Source organism: Gasterosteus aculeatus, chromosome 7 (assembly GCF_964276395.1).
Source record: "Gasterosteus aculeatus chromosome 7, fGasAcu3.hap1.1, whole genome shotgun sequence".
Taxonomy (NCBI): Eukaryota; Metazoa; Chordata; class Actinopteri; order Perciformes; family Gasterosteidae; genus Gasterosteus; species Gasterosteus aculeatus.
The window spans coordinates 19,171,380-19,198,531 of NC_135694.1; the positions used below are offsets into that span (position 1 = coordinate 19,171,380).

General features: G+C 42.3%; 1 protein-coding gene across 2 annotated transcripts in view; it reads right to left on the reverse strand.

Moving 5' to 3' along the window:
• Window positions 1-27,152, reverse strand: part of gabra3 (gamma-aminobutyric acid type A receptor subunit alpha3) — a 67,105-nt gene that overhangs the window by 20,744 nt on the left and 19,209 nt on the right. For both annotated transcript variants that reach the window (XM_040181782.2, XM_040181781.2), the window contains exons 2-4: window positions 25,093-25,198; window positions 11,465-11,586; window positions 8,017-8,084 (exon numbers count right to left, since the gene is read on the reverse strand). In XM_040181782.2, the coding sequence (XP_040037716.1) occupies window positions 8,017-8,084; window positions 11,465-11,586; window positions 25,093-25,178 (276 nt within the window). In that variant the 5' untranslated portion in view covers window positions 25,179-25,198. The remainder of the gene's footprint in view (window positions 1-8,016; window positions 8,085-11,464; window positions 11,587-25,092; window positions 25,199-27,152) is intronic.

Below are 27,152 nucleotides of genomic sequence, written 5' to 3' on the forward strand. Positions count from 1 at the left end.
ATCGAAAAAATGATTCTTGGTCAATGAGTGAGGGGTTTAAACTGGGCTTGGTCTGAGTAACCTAAATATAACCACAAAAATCACTAGTTTCTTTAGTTGCATTAGTACAAATGCATATATTTATTCATGTTTCCACCCTATGTTAAGAAAAAGAAAATGATCTGGACAGTATCACATTTTGTCCAAAACCTAATTTGTGTTGCAGTTGTGTTGACTGGGTTGTCATGAACGTAACTCCTTACAGTAAATTTGAAAATACATTCTTGTACATTTTGAAGATTCATTTCAAATGCCACTGTAGACGAGGGTGGATTATAATCAATATCAAAACGCATCTGACTGATAAAGGTCAGTTGGAACGATGATTAAATTAACCGAGAAGTGATAATTGATATAGTGAATAAATCCGAGTTAGTGTTTTGTGGAACACGGATTGCCATGTTCTACTTTTCCCTGTTTTTCTCTTTTCCCTATCAGTCAAACACACATGTTTCACGTCCGCAGGATGCCAAAAGCGAGGAATGTCCCTTCCTACACCATTTGTTCCGATGTTGTTGTCGTCACCGATGTGATTGCAGTTTGCAGTGGGTAATCTTCTCGACGCTCAGAAAATGAACACGTTGAAACTAGGGCGAATACAATGGGTTGCTCTTAATCCAAAATAAATCACTTCCTGCCGTTTGTTTGAAATATGATTGCAGGGTTATGAAGCCTTCGGTTTCTTGTGACTCCTATTTTCGTATTAAGTTTAAGGTTGTTAATGGACTATGCATGCTCCACTTTCAAGTTGTTCTCGCCCTTCACATGAATCAGATTGTGACTCAAAGGAACACGATGACATGAATGGTGTGTGAAAAAAAGTATTTTTTGTCTGAAAGGTGCTATAAGACAAATAAAAAAAAATGTTGAATACGGCTCAATTGGAATAGCAACTCTTTGAACCGGGTCAGGATGATTGATGCAGAATACGAGAGTTCACTCACACATTTTTAGTAACACAAAGCTCCATCTGTTGTGTTCAAAAGACCTTGAGCTGCTAAGGTGTTTTGGAGTTTGGAGTTTCCAGAGATTTTGAAACCATGGTGTGACCTGGCCATCACTGACATCTTTGTCAAACCAGGCTTCAGTTCAGTACCTGTGACAGCCTCAATCGCGTCCCATTTCCTCACAGCAGACCTGTCAAATCCCAACATGAAACTGCTAAATGTGCCGTGACACTGCATGAATGAGATGCAACTCATGTGGGAGGGACGGGGGGGGACTGGAAAAAAGGCCGAAGAAAAATAGATAAGGAAGAGTAAGTAAAAAAAAAGGGGGCGGCACAAGCTACTTACCTACTTACCGGAGATAAGCATCAAGATTGTAACCCACATTCTGGGTCTCCGTGTGACACACTGCAGAAATCCGACACGACTCCGAACAACGGCCCCCGTTATCGGCCTAATACTCGAGCTTCGCTCCGATTTATGCAGTTTGCTTCCCTCCTGTTGCGATAGTGGCACACTGGAGGCAGATGCGGCGTATTTGGGTCCGAGTGCAAGCCGAACGTGTGGCCCGCAGGGTGAGCGAGAAGCAGACATTTCTGGGACACTTGATGTAACTGAGATGGGTAATTGGACGACTCGATGTTCACAACGTAAAGGATGAGATGCCTAGGGTATAAAGTGTGCTCGGTCTGGCAGTATCTTAGTTGTATAAGTTTCTCCACGGGGTTATGCTTCAGATTTCGGTCGCGCTGGCGGCGTGACCCCGAGAAGCCTGACGGGATGAATCCTTAGAACGTTGGTGATCTCCTGACTTCTTATTCAACATCACTGTAGCAGATCCGAACTTTCACAAATCCATCTATGCATCTGTAAAATGTGTGATCATGGTCCCCAGGTGATGTATCGTGCTGCCTGACTGTGATTTATCATGATGGAATGTTGAGGACTTCCTCTTCTGGCGCCACCACGTACAATCCAGCGCTGTTCCAGTGTCCCATTGTGTCCGCTAGCCTTACACAAAATAACAGGTTGAACTCCATCCTCTAATCCAGCGATTCCCAAAGTGTGGGCCCACTGGTGGGCCGCGAGAGGTTATTTACAATAAATAAATAAAATGTTTTTAATTTCCAATTTTGAAAAATTTGAAATGACTATAAAAATATTTATGATTTAAATTACGTGTTATTCCGGCCTTGATTTTTGCCTTGCCCTTTTGGATCTGTTTGCTGTGTATATAGTTGTACCATAAACCTATTTGTAACACCTGGTCGTAACATTAGGGTTGCAAATTTCTGTATTTTACTTAAAACGATTGATAATTGATTATCTACAAAACGCACATCTTTTTCTCAGTTTATTATTTGAACAATTCTAGCAGCACATTAGTTATGTGAAACATTAATTGATGAAGCACAAACAATTTAAACGAACAGATTAATGAAACAATAAGGCTCTCGCTCGGAAAGGCTGCTCTTGTCCGCCTGTCGTTATTCAACAAAAGGCGCCGCCAAACGAAACAGGTCAAATGGGGCGCCGTCTTGCAGTATTAAAGTAAATATATATGAGCTGCGGAGAAGATGGTATACAAATCATGCATTGTCGGTTAATAGATTTTTAATCGGTTAAATTCTTATGGTCATTTAATCATCCCTAGTTTATGTTTTGATCAGAGTTGTGATTAAAGGTTTGGGTGGGCCGCTAAAGATTTTCAGATTTCAAATCGGGCTGCAGCATCCTTGAGTTTGGGAACCGCTGCTCTAATCCTTAAATGTCGGTTTAATCTAAAACGCTAACCATGAAAACATCCCATTATGTGTTTTAAAGCTTCACGGTTACTAATTATTGACTGATAACCAGTTATTTCCACCTTGACATACAAGCTGATGTTTTCACCTTTTTTTTGAGTGTGAACAGATATTCAAGCAGCAAGGGTGAGTCTGGGTTCACTTGCGTGGCATCAAAAGCAACGGTGGCGTTTTTGGCATGGGTTATTCATTCATACCGAGGAGCCACTTAATTCTATTTAAAACTCATTAAACAGTTATAAAGGTTTATCAAATGAATGATTAAAAGAATCTTGAGCGAAACAATGCGGTAACATCATGATAACACAAAGCGAGGACTAAAAGATCATTTGCATGTCCTTGGCAGCATACAGCGGTATTTCGCCTACTTTATTTTAATGACTAGATAGCTGCCCTAAATTAATCTGTTAAACTCTGGCGAATTGTCTCCGATACAGAATACTTTCCTTTGGGGAACACATCAAGGAAAGATCTTAAAAAGCTTCTCTACACCTCTGAAATACCTCCGAGATCCTTTAACTGACCTAGAAAAATCTGGCCCATGCTTTTGTTTCCCAGAACCGATCACTGCAATGCACAATACTCCACATCGACGTAACACACCCGTCTCTGTATCACACTCACAAACCAGAAGACACCATCGCACGGCCCTGACCTCCTGCAGATTTGACTTCATTGGCTCAGACTACCAGGACTCTGCCAAAAAATAACTTTCTTAAAAATCAGGAAAACAACGAGCCATTCAGCACCTCACACATTTACCTGATCTGTAAACCTGGTGCACTTTTCCGCTCGCCGAAGCAACAGTACTTTCTATTCTTCAAATTCCAAATTCAAACCGAGCCACCCACTCACTCCTGGAGGGTTCCCTGACTTTTGGGAAATGGTTTCAGCAAATCAGGCCACTCATTATTGAAGTCCACGGACGGGGCCGACTTATTTAGTGCAGCCAACTGTCCACATTTGCTCGCTGCACTGTAGAATCGTCTTGTCCTCTGATTCCCTCCACTGCTTAAAGTGCCTCAGAGCTCCGAGAGCGGATCTGTGTCCAACGGTTTATTCCTGTGGATATCATGCAACCATGTTCACTAGCTCTGCAACAAATTCTGCCATTGTGCAGGACGAAATACGGGATGCAGTAGGACATTTGCACAGGATAACCTTCTCGGTGTGCCGACAACAATGTAAATAGAAAGAAACGAGGAATAAATTGCTTTAAACACCACTACATCATAGATGTAAACATGTGCAATCTACATTCAAATGTATATTTACCAACTTGGAACGTGTACTAAGCCGTCTGTTTTGTAGCGTGATGCGTCCTGAGGGCTCTTTAGCCTGAACAATTTTGACGGTAAGGTGTGGAAAATCTTGAAAGGCGATGCTTGAACTCTTAATGCAGTGTTCTGTGCAGAAGGAGACAGATTAGGCAGCGTAGCCCAAAGCCAGAGCCTTAATTTGGGTAAAGATCAGTGAAATCCTTCTAAAACTCCTAAAACATTCCAGATATTTACCAAAACTGTGGAATCCTTGGCAGCTACAGGCCCATTGAATACATCCCAAAAGCATGAGTGTGTAGGGACTACCGGTATTTTTGCCTGGGACATTACTAGTAGACATGAACGCCTGATGTCCCCTCAGTAACAAAACATTACCACAAGTGGGTTGCCATGTCCTGTACAGACATCACGTGTCCCACTGACTGTCCTCTGTGGAGTTGATTCATGATGTTGCCAAGTGCAGACTGAGAGGAGAATAAAAATATGGCCTCCAATTGAGCCCAAAGAGACCCAAAAGGTGAAATCTGTTGAAGAAGATGAATCACTTTCTATTGTAATGGATAAAAAAGAGGCTAGCCCTCTCACAAAGTTCAACCCACTATTGTCAGCACCTTAAAACAGATATAGACTGTAGCAGTTTTAAGGGGGGGAGGTGCCAAGACAAAAGTTAAAGTTACTAATTGTATCCTCACCACGCCAAACGGCCGTATACATTATAATATAAATAAAAATCTGCTGTTTTGTAACTTCAGTAGTCTGACTGATGTACGGATCATAAGACAACGCAGCAGGGACGTGTAAAAAGCGATGCATGTTCGCTTTGTGTTTATTTTGCAACTCTTTCTGGGTGTGCATCTGTTTTTATTCTTGTTTCTTTGTAGTTGTTTGACATCCAACAACTGTTAACAAGCCACTTCACAGAGAGTACCTAATCCAAACAGCCACGCTCGGGCAACACTGACCACTCAAGATAAACGCACAATGTTGATGACTAAACACGAACGCTTCACACCTAATGCCTGTGAGAGGAAAGAGATCACAACGGTGTTAGATGGCTATTGTATATTGTATTAAAGGTAGTTTAAGACAAGTGCCTGCCAGAGTCGGCAAAATATGTTTTGTGCTAAATTGAAATCTCGTCATCCTTACAGTGCAGAACCCACTGCATTTACTGTATACCTACGTGTACAGGAAATCAACAGAACGTGCATCATCGTAATAATAATGAGTTAATTTTATATAGCGCTTTTCTTAGTACCCAAACCAAAGACGCTTTACAAATATTAAGAGAAAGAGAAACAGGGAAACAAACAAATACTCTTAGGAAAAAGTGGGTCATGTGGTCCATGGTGGGGGTGTAGGTTTCAGCAGTTGAAGGCACGTTTGAAGAGGTGTGTGCTTGAATGATAGGAGGGTGTTCCAGAGGAGAGGTGCAGCAGCTGAGAAGACCCTGTTGCCCACGCTCCTGATGGTCTTGAGTTTTTTTTTTCTTTTTTTCAGCGTACCGGAGGCAACGGGTTGGGGCGTTGAGGGGGAGGATGTCTGAGAGGTAGGGAGGGGCCACGTTGTTTAGGGCTTTGAAAGTGGTGAGCAATAGAGATTTTGTTCCATTCATGATTTCATATCAGGGGGACAGGTGGGGAGAGTGGAGCGGGGGACCGAGGTAGTGGTCTTGGAATCATGTCTTCATATTTTCTGTTCACAGTTGATGTCACCCAGAGCTGTGCTGATTGAAACAATCAGTCACTCGGGGATATCACTCTAGTTAATATGCAAAAGGTAATGTGATTAAGTATTTAACTGTCACTGAATAATGCAAGCTACCTACCGTGTGTGGGTGTTTTGGAATAGCAGGGGGACGGTAGAAGCCCATTAGTCACAATAATACAGCTATAAATGAATTGCGACAAAATGTTGTCAAATGGTCTCTGCATTAAAGGCAAGACGGATGTATTTGTATAGCATAGCAACAATTAAGCAATTCTAAGTGCTTCACATGAAACTATTTAAACCATTAAAACAGGCAAAAGAAAATGACATTTCAAATAATAAGTAAAAACAGACAGACTTGAATCCGGTTCAATTAAAAGCAGCAACCAGGAAAGTCTTCAGTCTTGATTTGAAGCAGCTGAGAGTCTCAGCAGACCTGCAGCTTTCTCCAGATGTGTGGAGAAGACATGTCTGCGCGCGCACACACAGGTGTGCACACTTCTACCAGTGGACAGAGAGCACATTGGAAGATGACTGAGTCCGTCTGTCTGTCCCCACCTCCACACCCCCGTCGGTCAGCCCCACAAAATGTAAAAATCTCAAACAAATACGTTAATAAGAACCAGAGCTATCCAACATTGCATGTGCTTTGGTGTGCGTGTGTGTGTGTGTGTAGAATAATCATCTGTTTTAGAGAGACTTTATGGAGCAAAATAAACTGTCAAATATTCATTTTCAAGGTAAAGTACTACAACGTATTGTCTTTGTTAATCAAAACATAAGGTCCCAAAAAGGGGCAACCATATTTTCTTTTTTGGCAAAGGATCCGGTTGGGGTTGAGCCTGCCAATTCGCACACATTAGCAACAATTAAGAGTAATTCATCCAGAAGAAATAATCATAAACAATGGCCATTTTGCTAAATAGATGTAGCCCTTAAATGACCATGTAATGAGCAATAAAACATGAAAATAGACAACAAAAAGAAAGCCTTTTTTCAGAGGAGATCATATATAGAGATTTGTAACAATGGCCCTCTGGTGAGACCACAAAAAATGTTTCACAAAGCCATTAATCATGCTACGTCATACAGGCTGTGGAGCCATCTCAGCGCTGAGCCGGAGAATCAACCCGGTGCTCGAGGCGGTCAATTAGAGCGGCTTGATCAAATATGTCAAATGCTGCATAAGGTCCCAAGACAAAGCATGAACCGTCTCCGGCATCTGCTGTTTAAAGAAGGTCATCCGGGGCCCAAAATGGAATTAACACAGAACAGTGCCATTTATAAAGAGAGTACGTTGACTGCAGACAGACAACGGCGGTTGTCATAATACAATGTCATCACATAAATGTAATATTTCCCTGCTGGTTAAAACTGACCCGCAGTTGATTTTGTCTTTTTTAGCCGAGTAGTGAAATTAACATTGTAAGGCCTAATTGCTTATACCTAGAGGACAATCGTCTACAAATCGCATTAGTAATGATCTACTAATTAAATAAAAGTGTTTATTACTACTGTTGGGCTACAACAATATTGCCATAAGACGATTTTAAAATATTCAATAGGGGACAGTAACAGCATTTTCCAGTGGGAACCTGCCTATACTTTATCCTCACTACACTGTTTTGTTTGCTTAGATATTTGTAGTATTGATTAGTTTGAAAAAAAATAATTGTATACATTTAGCATTTTTGTCATTTATGTTTGTGTAATTTATTGTTTGTGTGTGTGTATAAATGAGCAAAATAAATTCCCCTTTCAGGATTAATAAAGTAACTATCTATTTATTTAAGCAACCGGGGTCTTGTGTCGCTCGACCCCGGTTGGTTAAATAAATAGATAGTTACTTTATTAATATCAAGTGCCATGAAGTCTCCTCATATTCGAGAGGAGGCGGACATCACTGAAATCTCCAAAAATATGCAACTCCGGGCAAAGCAATCCCGACTGCTAGATAGCACTACATGCAAGAGGGAAAATATATATATTTTTTTCATACTACAAAAGAAAGAAGTTTTTGAAGAGGAAGTCATAAATGTTGCATGCAGCACTTACTAGGAACAGAAAGAAAATGAGAGAAGCTGGCTTCAATGTAATTGTATTAATGTGCAGGGAAGGTTCATACTCTGAATAATCCAAAATGACAAATGTTCTCCAACTAGTTCTGTCACAGTAAAGTGAACTCCAATAATATGCTTAGACGAGATGACTCATGGAAACATGAAACATACTCACCATGTCTGTATCCGACACCGGCCCAAAACTTGTAACAAAGATGTTTGTCCCCACTTCTGTCACACTCTCTGAAGAAAGAAACAAGAACCCGACAAAATGAAGAAGGAAAAAAAAGAAAACATTACAGTGAAGTCTATGTACAAAAAGCTTTGCTCCAGCTCTGTCTTTGATAAGCTGATTGCTTGTGTACACGTCAGTAAAGTCTGCCGGTTGGCATTTAACTAAGCCGGTTCACACAAAAATTCCTAACGAAGGGTTAGAAGAACGCATCAAACTGAGGACAAACTAGATTCATGTAGGAGCGGTGGAGGATTCGTGCCCCTGTTGGACGGCTTAATATCTGAGTTCTTGCCGTCTTTGTGCATCATTTTCTCAAATCCGTGACAACTTTGCTGTGGCAGCGATTGCAGGTTTGGGAACATAATGCTGAACAAATAGTATGCTAAAGGCCTTTTCCAGAAATGCATTGCTAGTCGGCATTGGTAATAGTATTCTCAAGTGTTGTCCCAGGAGGGTTTCTTTAACCTTGATTCTGGGGCAAAATGTTGCTGAGCAGCATCGTAGATGCTTTGGAAAGTCCTTTTCAGTAGGTTAAAACTACCATTTATTTAGCTAAACCTAGTTTTGTCCACTACAGCATAAAACATGCTCTGGGCCAGGCTCAAGTCTGTGTCTTTGGAGAAAAGACGTCCCTTTTGACCCAAAACAAATTGAGTTGGCTTGCCCCAAAAACATTTACCAGTCCCAAAGGGACGACTGGCTAAGGGATAATAAACAGCAGCCATTGTTCAGAATGCAGCTGTGTGCGCGTGTTTTTTTTTACACAAATAATGGGAACAGTTTACTAATATTACACAATTCTATGCACATATTGTAATCCCATGTTGTAGTCTATTGTATGTATCGGGCATGACGGTTACAAGCTTTGTCTGCTCTGTGCGTTTGTAGAGAGCCACTGTTCTTAAATCCTAATCTAATGTTGCATGTTAAGTTGCATTACAGGCTCCATTGCTGCCTTTGTTCCGTTACAGCGTCCAAAGGGGTTGATTAATCATTGTTGTAAGACATTCCAACTCATCATTATATGGTTAATTAGTCAGGACTTTATTAATCGCGAGCTGTGTAATAATTGTTTTTCCAAATACTTCTCAAATGATTTGAACACAGCATCAGGCAGGGCCTGATGTGATAGTCATGACTGATCAAAATCCCCCCTCTTCAGAGTGGGCTGAATCAGCTCCTCTGGGGCAAATGTGTGAAGCAGGCTTTTGGGCTGTTGGTGAGACAAATAGCTGATCCCTGTGGTGCAACCGTAGAGTGATGAGGCTTTTCTCCAAAAGTGAACAGATCCCCGGCTCCAACTGCGTCCCAGATCTAACTGACCACCCACAGGTGAATTTTTCAATCCTCTGGCAAAGATTCCCCTTGAGGGAGGGGTATCCACTTCCACATTAATCATCCCTGTGACACAAATGGTTCCCGCAAATGCGTGATTATCACAACAGCCGGTCAGCAGTTTGCATGGTGGGGGGAACACAATGCGTTGCCCTGTTTTCTGTTTATGACAAAGCACCAGAGCACCAGGGCAGCGCTAATATATGGTGCTGAAAATTAAATGAAATGGGTTTTCTACAGTTTCTATCCCGTCCGTCTTGTCTGAGGCGACCCCCTCTTGTCACACTAGGACGGTGGCTGAGTGGGGGAGGGAGGGGTGCAGCAGGGGGAGGAAGATTGTTAATGTACACGTTGAAGCTGTGGACTTTGACTGACTCTTGACTCTTTTCGCTTGTGGATGGTTGTACTATCAACGTCTTTATTCTAGACCAAAGGTCTTTTAATTGTAATGTGATATATTTTAAAAAATGAGATTAAAAAAAAGATCTAACTGCAACACAAAACAATTAAATTTATATGGCACATGCAATATCAACTAGATTTAAACCAGAATAATCCATAGTGTTGAGTACTGCTATCTTTGTCAAGAGTTTCTGTTTCTTTCTATCTGAAGTGAAAGATACGTTTATTTGCTGGTTACTTAAATACACAAAGGGGACACTATTATTCTAAAAAATATAGACGTAAAGAGGAATTCATCTTATTGTGTCCATCTTACTGCTTAATAAATCATACAAATAGCTCTACAACATAAGGTTTCATACTAATGTTGGCATTGCTAAGCATTTGTTGATCTCTTAGAGCAACGTGATCTCCAAAACCTGTTCGTAAAAATGTATACGAAAATCTTGAACATACAAATTCGTAACAATACATACGAACTGGCGGTGGTTAACCACGCCCCTTGAGTGAACAACATCGCGGACCATGTCGGATTCTTGAGTGAACGTTTCTCCGCCATGTTGGATTTTTTGAAGGGGTTAGGGTTAGTATTGTATTCTTACAGATTAACATTGATTTCTGGTTAAAAATGCAATCATAACACGTTTATTTTACATCGTTATACTTCACAAAGTGTGTTTACGGGGTGCAGGTCCCCATTCACTTTGAATAGGGTGACAGTTGCAGTCCGTATTTATTTCGTATGTATCACTATGAATTTGTATGTTCAAGATTTTCGTATAAATTTTTACAAACAGGTTTTGGAGATCAGGCTGCTTAGAGCTAAAATGTCCTTCTAGTATATGAATGAAGTGTAACATTTCAACCAACCCTGGAGGTTTACAGTCCTTCCAGCGCTTGTGGCTTATACTGTTCTAGTTGCTGTTCTTGTGTTTGTCTCCGGCCTGCGATATTCTCTCAAGCCTGCTGGAAAAGCCTGTTTATGTTTAGCTGCACCACACCGCTCTGTACATTCAGTGTCTGCACTACAAAAGGAAAACCATCCGGACCGACAGTCCTCTCACTCTCCGTGCCCTTGGAGATGCAGAATGCGACCAGAACGGCCGGCGTCTGGTTCCTTTCTCCAGCTGCTGTCGTGGAGACCAGGTCCTCCGGCCTGCTGGGTTCGCAGCCTGAAAGCCGAGCTTGTGGCTTCAGCGGCACGCAGCAGAGCAAAAAGGACTTTTCCAGCTGGCTGACTGAGGAAAGGGAAAGCCTGCTTGAGCGTGTGGACTTGCTGTTATGCAGCACCGGCAGGTGCGAAGGTTTGGATGAAATAGTTAGAGAAATAATTTCCACTGACATGTGCTTATTTCCCAATTGGACGTTGTAGAACAAAGACTCCCACCTACTGAGCACCAAGCGACCTGACATCAGTGTGATCTTAGTGTTGGAATTATAAAGTATATCCATAAAATTAGAATGCTGACAAAAGAAAGGAGGTATAGTTTATACAGTTTAGATCTTAGGATATTGTTTGCAGCAGCTTGTAGACTTGAAGTAATCGGTGGATATGTTCCTGTTGGCCAATCACCTATATTCTTCTTTCCAAGAGCTGAAACCATGACAAAATAATCCATCTGTGGTCCGATAACCATTTAGTGTTGCTCACCTCCCAGTCCAGGACGTAGTCTGTTGTCATATCCGTCCAACAGCCTGTCAAGAATTCGGGTGAAAATGGTGATGTTGTCTTTACTGTCATCAGGCAACGGCTCTCTGTGTCCAATGACTTCCCTGCAGGGAGAGATCGGGGCAGAAAGGTTGGCTCAAAAAAATATAAATCATCTATTGTTTTGAGTTTGACCATTTTATATTTAATACAATCCACAGTTGTAAAAAATACTCGTCTCCCCGGTAAAAAACAATGGAGTCCACAATCCCCTGTTTTAACATTTCTCTCAGTCAAAATCTCTTGCATCGATCCGCCACAGGCTTCAATCAATATTTGGATAGTAAGTGGTTGTGTTTGCCTTTTGTTGTATTGGTCTTAACAGATTGAAACCTCAACCCTCAACCTCCTGCAGAACAATATTGTAATTCGATTTAATTAAGGCCTAAAAAAAGGCCACTGTACTGTAGGTGGAACGCTGATGAGTTAACTAGTAGTGTATATTAATTAAACCAAAACCCCTCAGAGGAGCTGACCTGTAATATCTAAATAAACCCCATTACGATGTGGCCCTGGTGCCGACGTGCCGTATCGTGCTGCTCGGTAAAGACGGAGCTTTGAGGAATGCAGCGCTCGAGGTCTGAATGTTGCTCAAAGGGAAGCTCTCCATAGCAAATCTATCTTCAATAGGAACGGCTTTCTGAAACTTAATGTGTCCTGTAATAACAACTCCATATGAGCTGCAACAACGTTAAAACGAAGTAGGTGAAGGTCACTACAACAGCTGTTCAGAGCACACAAGAATGTCCTGAAATAGTTTTGAGGCTTATGGGAAAATGTGCCTATTACATGGGCAATAAATACATGCATCAATCAAGCATCATGGCTTCCTCATGTTAAATGCATTTGTATTGATGGTAAAGGGGATTGTATTTCTATTCTATTTCTGTTACAGGAGCAATTCTTCTGACCGGGGATCAAACCACCAATCCTCTAATTGAACGGCAGCCCACTTATTTTCAATTTGAAAACATTTTGGGTTTTGTTTTGCTGGTTAAAGTTGTAATCCTCAACAGAAAGGAAAACACCACAACTGTTTGCTGAAACGTGAAACCCAACATGCCGTTAGCACCGTGACGCTGTGATGCCAATTGAGAAGACGGAAATCTTAAGAAATACAACTTTAAGAAGAAAGTGCTGATTAGCCAGATGATGTCAGATATTCAAGGCTCTACATCTCCACTGAGACTAAAAAAATGTAACACCGAGCTCACGATTTGCACTTCATTGAGCAGAGCACAGTTTGATATATTCTGGTTGTCAAGAGTATAATTAAGCTCTGTCAAATGGGTTAGAATATGACTGCATAACAATGTAGTCTAATTACAATATATTCGAAAGAAGAATACATTTCGGGCTCATCAAAAAGAGACGTGTTCAAGGCAACTCAGGCAACAACAAATACAAAAAGCTTAAGAAACTTAAGAAAAAAGAAGCATCTGTGGATTGTCAAAAATGAATGAGAAACCTTTAGTCCCTCTGAAGCATTGAGTGTTCCACCCTAAAATAAATATACCCACCACAGGACAACAAAGTACTTGTGTGGTTTGTAGCATCTGTGTGCTGAAGTACACACGCACTCAAACGTCTTTCAGTAACGGCCAGCTGTTCAGATTCCCAGAGGGGGGCGAGGAAATGGCACATTCCCTTTGAATATGCCATCGTTATTTAAATACACTGGGTTTGTTTATCGAGCCGGCCGCTTGTTTTACTTCTTCAGCTGGCTGTTCCCAATACAGAAATTAAGGCAAGAATAGTGATTTACGTTCCTCAGCTATTCACACATAAAGAAAAACATTTAAAAGAACTCAGTCGGGAACGACGTTGTTGAATGTTGGTCAGAGTTTTGCCCACAGGACGACAAGTTGCAACGCAGGGCACAAAAGGTAAAGGTGCACTGACGAGATGTAAATCTACTCAACGTGGTGCTGAATATTAAATCCTGCATTCACTAAATATTTAGATCAGTCATGGGTTTTATGTAATAGATCATGTTAATTTGGTATAACACTATGCATTGAGTGTGAACTGGTTTGCTGGCTTTAAAAGTTAAGTAATAAAAAATATGTTAAAAATACATGAAATGTGTTTTGTGAGAACTGGCGTTGAACTGCTCTAATTAGCTCATCCATCAGCTGTGTGTCTCCCGCTGCAATGAAACGGTGGGTAAACTGCTAAGGGACCTCTGGGTCAGCCGGTTCATTTAATTCAGCTGAGGTGCACTGCTCTAACACTTGTTTCTTGGTCACGGATGTGGATTCAATGGGCCGAATATCATCATCACGATTGACAGAAAAGATTGTGCACCGTCTTATTAATTTAATGTATGTCGGATAAAGATCGAGCACGGGCCGCTGGCTATCGATGGGTCCATGTCGAAAAAAAAAAAGCGCATTTGCAAATCAAGCCACCGTCAGGGTAGTCTAAAAAAACCCACACATACACAAATGCGATCCACAAAAAAATATAAATAAACGTAATTTATTTCTGTGCATTGGAATGTATTTGTAAATACTTCTTTGTGCATTTGTAAATTTTATATATTTGTGAAACTGCGCATTTGTGAATCTTTCTGTTTGCATTAGTGGGCCTTTTTGCAATTACTGCGACCGATCTGACCCCATAGGTAACAGCCAACCAGAGACAGAAGGGGGGAGGGCAGTAGGCAGTAGTTAGTTCGTCACTATCCGTTATTGGCCTTCCCATAATGTATGTGTGGGCCGAGGAGTCCGACTTGGTGGATGGCGCACGAACTGAATGAGTGGCTTTAGACCTGATTCAGGGTTAGTGCACTGAACCAGTGTGACAGGTTGGCTTTGCCAGGCAGGAGGTGTAGCGGTGGTCTCCCAGGGTGCGCGGACAAGCTGTCGGCCAGGAGGGGTGTGGAGTAAGTGGGCAAGCGGGAGCAAAGCGGGCGGTAACGAGAGCTGTCGGGCGGGCGGTGTGGGATGAAGGTGCTTCGCGATTTGACAGCGATGGCAAATAGTTTAGCGAGGAGTGCCAGCTAAACGGCAAATGTGTGTTATTTTCATTGACTCATTTGACGCTTTTCATGAAGCCAGTTATTCTACCCCACTGCCTCTGGATGTTAAATATTTGAAGCCCAATGAAACAAAATCTTCTCCCCCCCCCCCCACCAACCCGGTGGCTCCAGATGGAGCTGCGTGAAATCTCATTGCCTCGAGTGATGTCACTTGAGTCAGAGCCGGTTATGGCTGAAGACTACAAATTTCAAAGCGAGGGGGGGAAAACTGGGGGTGTGGAGTCGGTGATGTTGCAGTGAAGGCGCTCCCGTCCCAACAAACACTCGGCTGCTGTTCATGCGTCTTGAATTCAGAGTGGACACCTCTGCATTCTGCCCGAACCACCTCATCTCGCTCTGTGAGTGTCGCCCTGAGAATCCCCGCGCGCGTACTCGGCTATAATGTGGCCGGGCGATGCACTCGCTGGACCGTCCCACTCCTCAGAGCAGAGGCCGACCCGAGAATCCAATGGAGGGGGATTAGTGAGGCTGCTCGGGGCGTTGAGGAAAAAGATGATGACTTGTCTTGACTGTGGTTGTCGGGGCACTGGTTTATTTATTATATGTGGCAACAAATATTTAATTGCATTTTCCTGTCATCTGAATCCCACAATGGAGGGGGGGGGTGGAGGGAAGGATATTTCTAATTAGCACGTTCTTGATTAATAAATAAATAGTAAATTCCAAGCTTGAATTCATGCATGTGTTAACCTTTGCAACATAACTAATCTTCCTCACCAGGTCCTCCCGCTCATATTTCCTCGTCTACCAACAATATACCGATGATGTTATGCAGCAGGCGCATTATGCAGCATATTGTCCCTTCGCAATGGAGGGCTTGTAACATTCAAAGCCTTTGAAGTATGACTGATTTTTCTTTGTTTACGCTTTCCACTTGCCTGTTTTGTGCAGATAATACGCACGTGGGGAGAAACTGAAGGGGTTGATCGTTGCTATGTGTGGTAGCTTTGGCTGAATCCAGACGTCAACTGTCAAGTCCCTTTTTTAGTTTACAGGACAAGCATTCATATTTTATATATTTCTTCACTTGATCAAACCTTTATTTTTATTTAAAGAGTTTGAACGTCACAGCAGTCCATATATGACAATGTTGGTCTTGCCCTTTTTGGCCTAGACTGAAATATGTGCTGCAGCACATATTGCCATGACTCTTTCCTCGTGAAATGAGATTTACATGTATTCATGTTCCTCTCTGGATGAATTGTAATTAGGTGGTGAGTCACTGAATAATAAAAAAAGGCCTGTAAAACGAATTACACTCCCATCACCCTCAGCTAAACGTGCTATACTTAGACGGTGAGCAAGGTCAATGTTACACCTGCTTCAGGATCTTAGCATCGCTTTAGTGAGATTGTTAGAATGTTGCAAACATTTATGAAGTGATTGGCTGTCAATTATTAACCTTTTCGTATTAGCAAACTCTATATGGCATCGCTCACTTCACCTGCAATGGACAAGGATGGATGGCTGCTCTTATATAAGATTCATGTTCTGCTTGTTTGCCAGATGTTTAGATATTACCTCCTTGTGAGTGTTTTGTTGCATTAGTGGCAACGAAAGTTATCAACATTATACTTGGGTAAAATGTATCCAAGGGTCCGATGTTTTTCTCCTCTCATGACGTGTGTCTGTACTGACCCAGCGCTCAGTAAACGCTAAGCACAATCCGACTGCCGGGCAAAGATGGGCACAGTGTCACAGAGAGGAGGTTTTCTGTGGAGATCTCACAGAAGTACTTTTAAAGTACCGGTAGCAGAACCAGGATTTTTAATAGTCCTTATTTTTTACAAATGTAACAATGTTTCCCGTTTAGAACAGAGTTACGGGGGGCATCGCTAAAAACAAGTACCAGAATGGCACACTCACCACAATCACAAAGGTGTGAACCGAATCAATTTGGTTGAGAACTGAGCCAAAACCAACTTCCAACAGCAATATTGTGTATTCATCACAAACAAGTAGGTGGTGTAAGTCGGTTCGAATAGGATCAGGCGATCAAAAAAAGTGGTTGAACCGTACGATTCGGCCAATCAGAGCCTGACTTGAGGATTCTCTGCCGTGAGGCCTGCACAAAAGCCTCTTCAACGTGAAACTTTCCATCATTACTGTCCGCACACTGGGCTATCGATTACATATGTTAGCCTGGTATCTCCACGTTTTATAGGACTAAACGGGTCGTTAGTTAATTTTCTTTCAGGCCATTCTCAAAATTCTTATATAATTATATAGTTATATTGATTTATTTGTTCACATCAGAACACGCACAATATCATCCGGAGACACAAGGTAGTTCAAGAGTATTCACACTTTCTATCATGGCCATGACATTTTTTTCGAGGCCAAAAAACAGGCTAAGGGCCCTGATTTCCCAAGCTGTTTACAAAACATCCGCTGTCGAGCAAAAGCTGTACAAAGTCCGCCCATCTCTCCCCAGTAACCTCCTCCAGCTCTTCCTGCGGGATGCCCACGAGCTCCCCTGCCAGCTGGGCTGGAGTCCCTGCAGCATGTTTATGGGTTGGCCCCTGGGCCTTATCCCAGTTGGCCGTGCCTGGCACAGCATGGCACCTGGGGGATATATCTTCTACAAATGGACAAAAATGTTGACAATTTCAGAGGGTGCCAGAGATCTGCATTGGCTTTCTTGCTCAGAACAGCGCTGTGCTGAAACGAGCTCAATGTTTTCGATAGGTGCTCAGCAACAATGGCGCTTCCTCCCCAGCATCTGTTTGACACTTGAAGGAAGAAGTCGGAGACAAGCCAAGTTGGAGAATATTCTTTAACAGGCACAATCAAGTGCAGTTGGCACGTGTCGGGCGGAAACTGCCGTGCGTGGGGAGGGTGGGGGGGGCTGTTATAATGGTAGGGGAAACACTGGATTGTATGTCATCCACTGAGAAATCCCATATTGGGTTATGACGCAGATGAATCTCATGCGTCGAGCTGTAGTTAAATGAACAGTATTATTTTGGTGCATTTTCCTTTCTTAAGCTAAACAACACTTTTTTTTTCTTCTCCTGTCTGGAAATGTGTTTCTCTCTAAATTCAATACGCATTCATCCCGTCTTTGCCTCCCACACCCCTCAATCCTCCAATGCATAGCTGTAGAAGCCTCTCAGTTTTTTGCCTCTCGTGTTATCCTTGATCTTTAACTAGCTTGAATACACTGCCATGACAACCAAGGTCACAGAGAGGGGCAGGGAAATGTCTTTCCGGTGTCTCTTTAAGCTGCAAGAAGAAAGCGGACCCGCCATCTGAAAGGCTCTGTGTTCATAGAAGGAGAAAAAAAATGAGAAATGTTAGTTGACAAATAATGAGAGCTAGGTCAGCTAAGTTCAGTGTTCCCATCAAAACATGGCAAACAATTCCAACGTAATCAGAAACTGTGGCGCAGGCTCAGGGAGTAGATGCACGCGAGCTATTACTGCAATGAATTCATTTAACATGTCGTTGAAAGGAACAAACCTTTCTTCAATCAACTAACTGTGATTAAACTACATACATTTTGGAAGAGGAAACAAATGTATTTTTGGAAACCCAGCACCACAAATTGAAAAAGGTTGTATAGGACAACAGCCTTGGCTGTGTGTACAAAAGGCAGCAGGAAATTATCTAACATATAAGATAGGATCTGAGATGCGTGATATCAACGTTTGTGACACCAACCTACTCTCCAAAGCGTTCGTAGAAGAAAGGCCCGGCCTCGCGCCGTCACACGCAGCACTGATATCTACCAGGGATTACAAAAGCGCCATCACTTGCCTCAGCATCAATGAGAGAAGAGCTTTCTTGTAACTGCACGCGTGCTCGATAGTAAGAATTGTGCAAAACCTCCCCCACCTCTGGGAGGGCAGCAGTAGACTCGTACGGTTCATATGGTAAAACTTCCCTATGAAGCCCCAGGAAAGCTAAATTGCTATGATTTAGTGATGCTGAAGCCACAGGTCACATACAGTAAGATAATGTTTCAGCCGACATATGACTCCCCATCTGGCAGGGCAGCGTGTGTCAGAGCGTTTGGTCCGCAGTGGAACGGGAGGAGGAAAATATCGGCGCTGGTCTCGCTGATTACTCGCGTCCCTGACAGCAGTGTTATGCTTTCATCATTCTCCATCTCCGTAACATGTGTTCTCTGTCCTCATCTCTGATCGCTATGTTCTTTTTGACTCTATTTGTTTTGCCGACTCCAGTGTCTCCGTTTTTCAGCCCATTTGTAGATGTAAAGGATTCTCATTCTATTGAACCAGTGCACGTTGTTCAGAAAGAATGGCCTCTGCATGTAAAAGCCGTCGGTTTGGCATGCCAACCACTGTGCAACGTCAAGGACATTGATACGACCTTCTGGAATAGATTTAACGTAGTGGAATATTGCTTTAATACATTTAAAGGAATGTGTAATGTTTGCAAGAAATTACAGAGTATATATGTATTTAATGTACATTTAATATACAAGTATTGCAGAAGTAACCCCAATAATAACAGAAGTCTATGGACATTTTAGAGGCAAAGGTTTTAAAGTCGATGCAGCAGATCCAGAGATATCATCTTTTTTTCAATACACAGGTACTTTTCCATGTCAAAACCTGGCAGCTACTTCGCCTACAGAACAACTACGGGCAATATGTCAAGACGTTTCTACGACAACCCGGTGGCGCACATCACACCTCCACTGGCGAGACCGAGGTGGCAGAGCTACAGGTTCCAATAAAAACAGGGAGGCAATTTAACAGCAGCACTGCTGGTATCTTTGAGCTGTTGGTCTTTTTAATTGTACGCTCAAGGAAAAATGGCTTCCCGCTATACAGAAGAAGATACAGTGCACACCCACACAGTGTATGAGAAGAAGCTGGGTTTATAATGTTGAAAGAAAACACTTTATCCTGCCAATTTAAACAGTGAGTAATTTAAAAAGTAATCCATAAAAGAAGAGTAGTCAAGCGTAGCTAATAACTGGACTGCACCCAACACTAGAACAGAAGCGGCCCAAGCTCCCCCCCGATTAGATGCCAGCTGCATCGTCTTTTGTCCTTGGCGGATGACTTTATGAGTCACGCGTCGCTGTCCAGTCATGAATCTCGTCTTGTAAATGTTCTACTGCCACGACAACACGACATGACTAAGTGTTACTGTCTGACCAGTGACGAGTTTAACAGACAGAGTAGTAAAACTGTCCAGGGTCAAGGTTTGGAAAATTGAACTTCCGGACATTTATTTTGCTCTGTTGAGATCAAGAACAGATAAATACCTTCATATTTCCCTTTTTCCTCTAATACTCTGCCGGCCTACTGATTAATGGATTCCACAGGGTTACAAAACAAAGTGTGATGCATAATGCGTTGTGGACCTACTGTTCTTTTTCTTCCAGTTACTGCTTTGCTTTTAAACTGAAGTGCACTGGAAAGGAAGCAACACTGTTTATGATGCGGCAAGTTACTTTCAATATATAATCAAAGACACTGAACACATTTTACAAGATATCTGAAGAAACCAAAATACAGCTGTGTATAAATACCTACACAGGAACTTGTACTATGGTATCAGTATGTTTATGTGTACTTTACACAAGTCTAAACGCACCAGACACCATCTGACACCAAGTTGACTAATATGTCCAGTTAATTCCAAACCAGACTGTGTACAATGTGGCTGTTCTTCTTGCAGCCTGCAGAACACTACCGCGTCTACAGCTCACTTTGCTGTCATCTTGTTCCACATTTTGTCCCACTTTTCCCTCTGCAACAGCAGTAATACTTGCTGAGCCCTAAACCCAACATCCGTGAGTAGTGAGTGGAAAGGCAAAGCCTCAAAACAACAGTAACATGAATCAACAGAATTAAGGGGGATTAATAGCAGTTTAACGTCATTGACTGTATGTTCTTAATCTGTGAGCAAATCCAGCAATAGTTTATTAAACAATCACAACAATAAAAGGATGTGCTAGCCGATAAAACAAATGCAGATGAGATTGTTATCAGCTTAAATAGTGGACATCATTATTTCATTATTATTTCATTTCAAGGTCAAAGATATTGTGATTATCTTGATCCTTTCTGATTTTTCAGCCTGAAGGAAATATTAAAAGGCCTGTTCCCCCAAAAAGCCTTTTGGTGGATAAATCAGTGTCTTTAGATATTCTGATTGAATTGGATTTCATGACAGGAAGGAGCTTTTTTTTTAAAACATGACAATAAGCCTTGAGCAGCAGACAATGTTCCTGCCTTGTGTGGTATGTAATTATTTATGATTGCAATTTGTAAATCCTACAGCTACTCTTTCCTTGTACGCCTACATTTTCCATGAAAAGCCATTACAAAACCTTTGATCACAATACTTTGACTGTGCAGCATTTCCAACGCCACCGTTGTGGAGTCAAATCCAGGCCAAAAGTTTTGATCATTCGATGTGCCCACGTCTCCCGGAGGCAACGCGGTTGAGGATGGTTACACCCCCCCTCAGTTGATGCCCCGCCCCCTACGATCAGGGAAAAAAGTCTGAACTACTTATCGATAATACTTTTTATCCACTTACTTTTATTTTGAATACATTGTCGTATTTTTCAATGTTCAAGACCAAAACTTAAACTTTCTGGCTCACGTTTGTTTTTTGTTGGCCTGGATCTGGCTCCGTACACCGTCAGGTGAAACATTTTCTGAAGCTGTGTTGAATGGATTGTATCTACAACGTTACCTCAGGCACATTTGACGGAGGATGTTGCTGGTGGCAGGTATGTGGTATAAAGCAATTATATGGTTTCATAGACAATGCTGCACGAAAAGAGGGTGACAGCCACATTTCCTCGAGGCAGAAAGTGAAATAAACGGCATGAACACGACGTGCAAGGATACGACTTTAGTGATGTTAGAACAACAGCAACAGATCAACCGAACCAGTGTGAAAAATCGTTAGGGTCCATTCTAAGTTGGTCGATCGTGTATTTCCTTGCTCAAGTGTTCAACCTGCATGTGCTGATACCTTATCTGGCAAATCCAATCCAGCTTCAGTTCAATTCAGGCCTGTTAGGGTTGTTCGCTAATTGGTTACTTTGAAGAGCATTGGCCAGATGCTTACTATATCAATATAAATTCTGACTGAAAATCAATCAAAAGCAATGACAAGTCTGCTTTCAAATGTCTCTACATTAGTCTGCACATTCTCCAGGAAACCAGACTTTTCTTTGTCACTTGCTGAACTTTTCAGTTCCACTGTGAATAGAATATAAACAGTAACTCAAGGTAATGGCCAAAATGGATCAATGCAACTTCAAGATAATTAACAAGGTGGGTTTACACTTATAGAATAAAGCTGCTTTTTTAAAATAATTCCTTTTATAATGAATAGTCGTTCCCATCACTTGAGGGTCTCACACGTATCACCTCGTCGTCTCTGATTTGACGTTAGCTACGCCGAGTCAACCTTTGACTTTCTGTTCTTTTGAAGTAGTTGCCTGGTCATTCAATCAGCAAAGTGGCTCAGCCATGAATACATTACCCTTGTGCAGACCTGTGACACATTAACCTTGACAACACTACCGAAACAGAACGTTATCTGTTGACCAGGTCACATCTCAAAGCGACGCCACTCTCTGCCATGCCGTGAATAATTCATGTGAGATAGGGGAGGAAAGCAAGTCCAGGCCAGGCAACGTCCCTCCAATCCATAGGCAAAGTGTACACGTAGCACTCTCGTCCTTATAGCTATTGATTATGTGCCACGTTGGCCAGAAGCTTGGCAACAGATTACCGACAAAATAGACAACAAGACATCCTCACTGTCCACACTTGTTAAGTGTTGACTGGAAGGCCAGCGGCTGGAGGAGAGGCGAGCTGGAGGGGTTGAAAGAACTTCCCAAAAGGAAACGAACACAGCCCTCTCATTTATATGTTATACATGGATCCCTGCGAATGATGGCCTAATCAGCCCTGTCTCTCTGTGTGTGCGGGGAATTAGGACATTGGTGGTGATGTGCAGAATGACAGACCCGTATATGTAGGATTTGTCTGTTACACCTTAATCCATTAGGAAAGTCTCCTGACTCAACTGTCGTAAAGCCGATTTGGAGCCTGCCGATAGCATCAGTGGGCATCGGGGAGGAGGAAGCTCTCAGCGAGAAGCGGCTCTGCTGATATGCAGATGTTCTGAGAGCATTTGCACGCTGACATTCTGAGGATTATTTCGGAACTCCGGCAAGTTGGGAGTTTGATGGACAATTAATATGCACTTTTTACTTTCAGATACAAATTTCCAGGAGTTTGGATTTCTCCAGAGGCAGCACGGCGTCTTGCTTCATCTGAACCCGGGCAGAGCCTCATTTAGTAGAGGTTAAACTGAATAAAATATGTTAAATGGAGACTGCTGTGCAAGGGCTTTGCCTATGTGGACAACATCATGTCTAAAGTAATTTCAGAGGGATTAACGTTTGTGGAAACCGTTGTCACATGCTGTGTTAGGTCCATGCATAATGAATTGCATTGGCTGCTCGGGCCCAGTTGGAAAGGGTGTAATGGCCCTGAATATGTCAACACGTACATTTCCATTATTAACCTGCTGCTCTCATCCCATCTAATGGTTTCCCATATTATTTATTAACATCCTGAATACTAATGTAAATAATTCTGTCCTCAATCTTTGTTTCTGGCCTCCTTATGCACGATCAAACCAAATCCACAGACAGGCTCCCCAACATTCGGAGCAAATGTGTCTATGGAAATCGTAATTATCAGTTACCTAATCTTTGTTGGAGTTGCCAAAGGGGGAGTGTGTGTGTGGTTTTTTTTTAATAGTATTTATCATCCATTTATCAAAACTGTATTCAAGACCTGTCACAGCCCAACTTACACAATTCAGAAAGTTTTACTACAACTTGAGCTGTCCTTCTGTCTATATTTGTTTACATTTTTGACCCCATTATGTGTTCAGAAGCACCTTCTAGCATCTCCGGTTTACAATGCACCCAGACACAACGTGATGCAGTTCTCGGGCAAGTGCTGGAGCTTTAAACTCTTAGATGGAAATGGCATCCTCAGAGTAAACTTCACACTGAATCTAAGAATTTGTATATTATGTCTGCAGCTGGAGAACTCATTTTGTCACAAATTGCGGCTCAGCGTCTTCCATCCCCTCAAACGGCCTGTGCCCACAGCCCCCCCCCATCCGCCTCACAGTTTGAAAACCTCGGATCTAGATGGATCTGGACACCCGAGCATTACGTCTCAACGCAGGAACCATGGGCATTGATATGCTACTTTGACAAGCCTCCGCTCCTCTGGGAAACCTACCCACAAATATGTTTTCGGGGGGAGAATCAGAAGCAGTGAAGTCAGCTGGTGATGTTGGGTGATGACGCCTGGCTCAGAATCGGTGTTCATCCTAAATGTTTCGAATGTTGCCAGCCGCTGTATGTGGACCTGTCAAATGTTCCCACGCCTAACTTTGAAAACGGTTTTCTGTTTTTTGTGCGTGGTTTTGTTTCCTGAAAACCCTTTTTAACTACACTAAAATCACATGTCAGGTCATTATGATGTTCAAGGGTTTTAGCACAAGCCATGAAAAGTAGGCCTACATGGCCACAAGATGACAGTGTGCAGGTTTATCACAATGTTGTTCAGGTAAACCAGGATATCCTTAAAAGGAAAGGATTACAATAACACATATGGCATGTTTTCGTGAATGATCTCGCTCCAGTTTTTGCCAGCATCTTTTTCCTGGCTACACATTTGAAATGAGTAATGACTCGGTGTGCTCCTGATAAGCACGGAGGGCCAAGTGGCACATTGACAAAAGCAAACTTTGCTAATCCCTTTGCACACTGTTCTGATTTCTCTCCCCCATTCTGCCTTCTTCCAGGTTTGATGAGCTTTTCCTAGGGTGCAAAATCTTAAAGTGATTTACATTTCGCCACGTTTCCCCGCCATAACATCCTACCTTATCAACAATGCTACCACGGCTCCCTGTGCAATCTCTTGGTCTTGAAATTACAAGGAGTCTGGTTAGAATGACTTCGAGACATGCTGGAGCTTTTTTTTTAACTTCTTTATGTTTGATCTTTTAAGACCATAATTTAGGACAACATGCTAAAGCCACAGTGTTGCCCTGGAGGTCCTTGAGGGATCTACTAGGAATGCAGGAGAAAAGAAGGAAGAATATCCTTACCTTGATCAATCAATTCCAAAGGTTTTCCGAGGCAGTCCTGCAGGTTTTTTTAATCCATTTTTTGTCAACATCATTACAGAGGTTTGGTTATTTAATATGCCAAAGTGACATTTACAGCTAAGACCATCTCACTGTGTAATAAGAAACACAATTCATTCCATTTCTCTGCTTACAATACAGATCAACTGCAGCTTCTAATGACGTCGGGTATAGAAAGTGTGTTGCAGCAGGGAGCCTGATTAATAAAGGTATTATTCAAAACGCATCGCCTGAGCATCCTCCGCAGGGACGTAGTGTGCGGAATAAAATGGGGCGGAGTAGGTGAATGGTCAACAGGGGTGTCGGGGGGGACTGAGAAGTGAAATTAGGTGTATTGTTGTACCTGGCTTCAGCAAGGAAGTTGAGGAGCAGGAGGAAGATCCACAAGCCCAAATCCAGTGGTTTAGGCTTCCAAAGTGCAGCAGCCATATCAGTTTAAAAAAGGACTCCTGCGGAAAGGTAGAGGGAGATGATGTCATACAGTTTTCACTGACAAACGATACTTGTCACAGGAATTGAAAAAAATGTTTATGACTTAACAGGGAAATGCAGAAGTTTGTCATCAAATGATTGACAAATTGATATTTTATTTTAAATTTTGTAAGCCTCATTCACGGTGGGCCACTCTCCTTAACCTGCATTCGCTTATCTGTATCATGTTGTTATCAGCTCGGAGACATTTTTCATCGTATTTTGGCAGACGACTTCTTGGTAACGTAACCCTATCTGGGCTAGGAAGGAATGACGTAGGGACGGCGTGTGCAGCTCTGGCAGCGGCAGTTAACTGTCAATCACAACGTAGCCACAACGTAACGGTGCTGTTTTGAAGAAGACTTGATGAGCAATCTAGACCATGAACTCCGCTTTGCGAGTTTTACTGAGCTAATGTATCAAGTCAGGTTTCACACACATGAGACTGAGTATGAAGATGGGGTTGTTCACTCAGGGGCAACAACAGTAGAGGGGTAGGAAGTCCGGTCCTACCCTGATTTGGCATCCCGGCTTGGGTGATCCCATCGCAAATGGATTTATGTGATTAAAAGTGTCTGTTTGTTTTTGGGTGGTGATGTCTGCTATTTGTTGTTGGGCTGTCTGGAGGAAACGATCTCCTCTGATTCTTTGGCTGCTCATTACTTGAGCTCATATTAGGCAAGACTTCATGTTTAGTTTTATTATTTATTTAGTTCCTCAGTGGGATGGAAATTTAATGATGCCCAAGGCCGTCAGCAGCCACGTAGTCGGAGACCGCTTCATACAATCAGCTCAGGATACGGACCATGTTATTATGTTTGCACAGCCGGCAATTGGTCATTTCCATTTTTAATGGGACTTGAAGGTTCAAAATGTTAATTTCTTGTTGTAGATCATCTTTCGTTCTTTGTGATTTTATTCTTTCTGCTTTTCTTCCATCATATTTTGGGGTAAAACATGTATAATATTTATATTTTCTAGGTGATGGGAAGGGTTATACAATATTTATAAGACGCCTTTATAATCAGATCCCCACACAAATAATTTATTAACTTGACTTAACTTAAACTACTTTTAGCTTCAACTATTCCATCCATCCATCACATCATGAGATGTGTGACAAAATAATCAAAACGAACACATAAAATATTCAGTGACCCACCTAAATATTCTTGAGCCAAATGACATTCATTGTGAGTATGTGTGTCTCCACTCGCACACGTGACCCTCGGTCATCACGAGAGAAGACGAAGCTTAACAGCTCCAACATTTTGAGCAGCACACTAGACACAAACACTGGAACAAACACAATGCAGCACAGTCTCCTCCTTGTCTCCACTCTATGGACATTATAGCGCATAGCGGCTGCATTCACGACACTGTAATCATTGATAATTATGACACACCGGTTGCAGTCCGGCAATTTGCAGAAAGATGAAACTACATCTCGTGACAAATACGAGCGCAGCTTGAAAACAGAAGGGAGAGGAGGGGGAAAAGGAAGTTAAATGTCTGCAGCGGTTAGACGGCCGCTCGAGCGCTCAGACACACACACACACACACACACACACACACACACACACGTATAGCAGCTGCGTCCAACGAAATGGGCTTGCATTGTGATTTTTGTGAGAATCTGCCCACCTTTACTGAGGAGTAAACATGTGAGGACACATAGGTTAGCGTTGAAACTATATAATGCTGCAACCTGTGACCATCTTCCTACGGCTGCGATGCCATTTTCTATAAAGGCCTGTCTCCATATCGATTGTGGCCGAGCACCAAGTGAATGATCTTCACATCTAGTAAGTCTTTACTCTGACAGCGATGCTTGTGAGCCAAAAAGCTCTGAAATACCCGCCAAATATTATAAGTTGTGTATTTGTGAATGGGTGATTAGATCTGTAATTTCTTGGCAGTGTGTAACCCAAC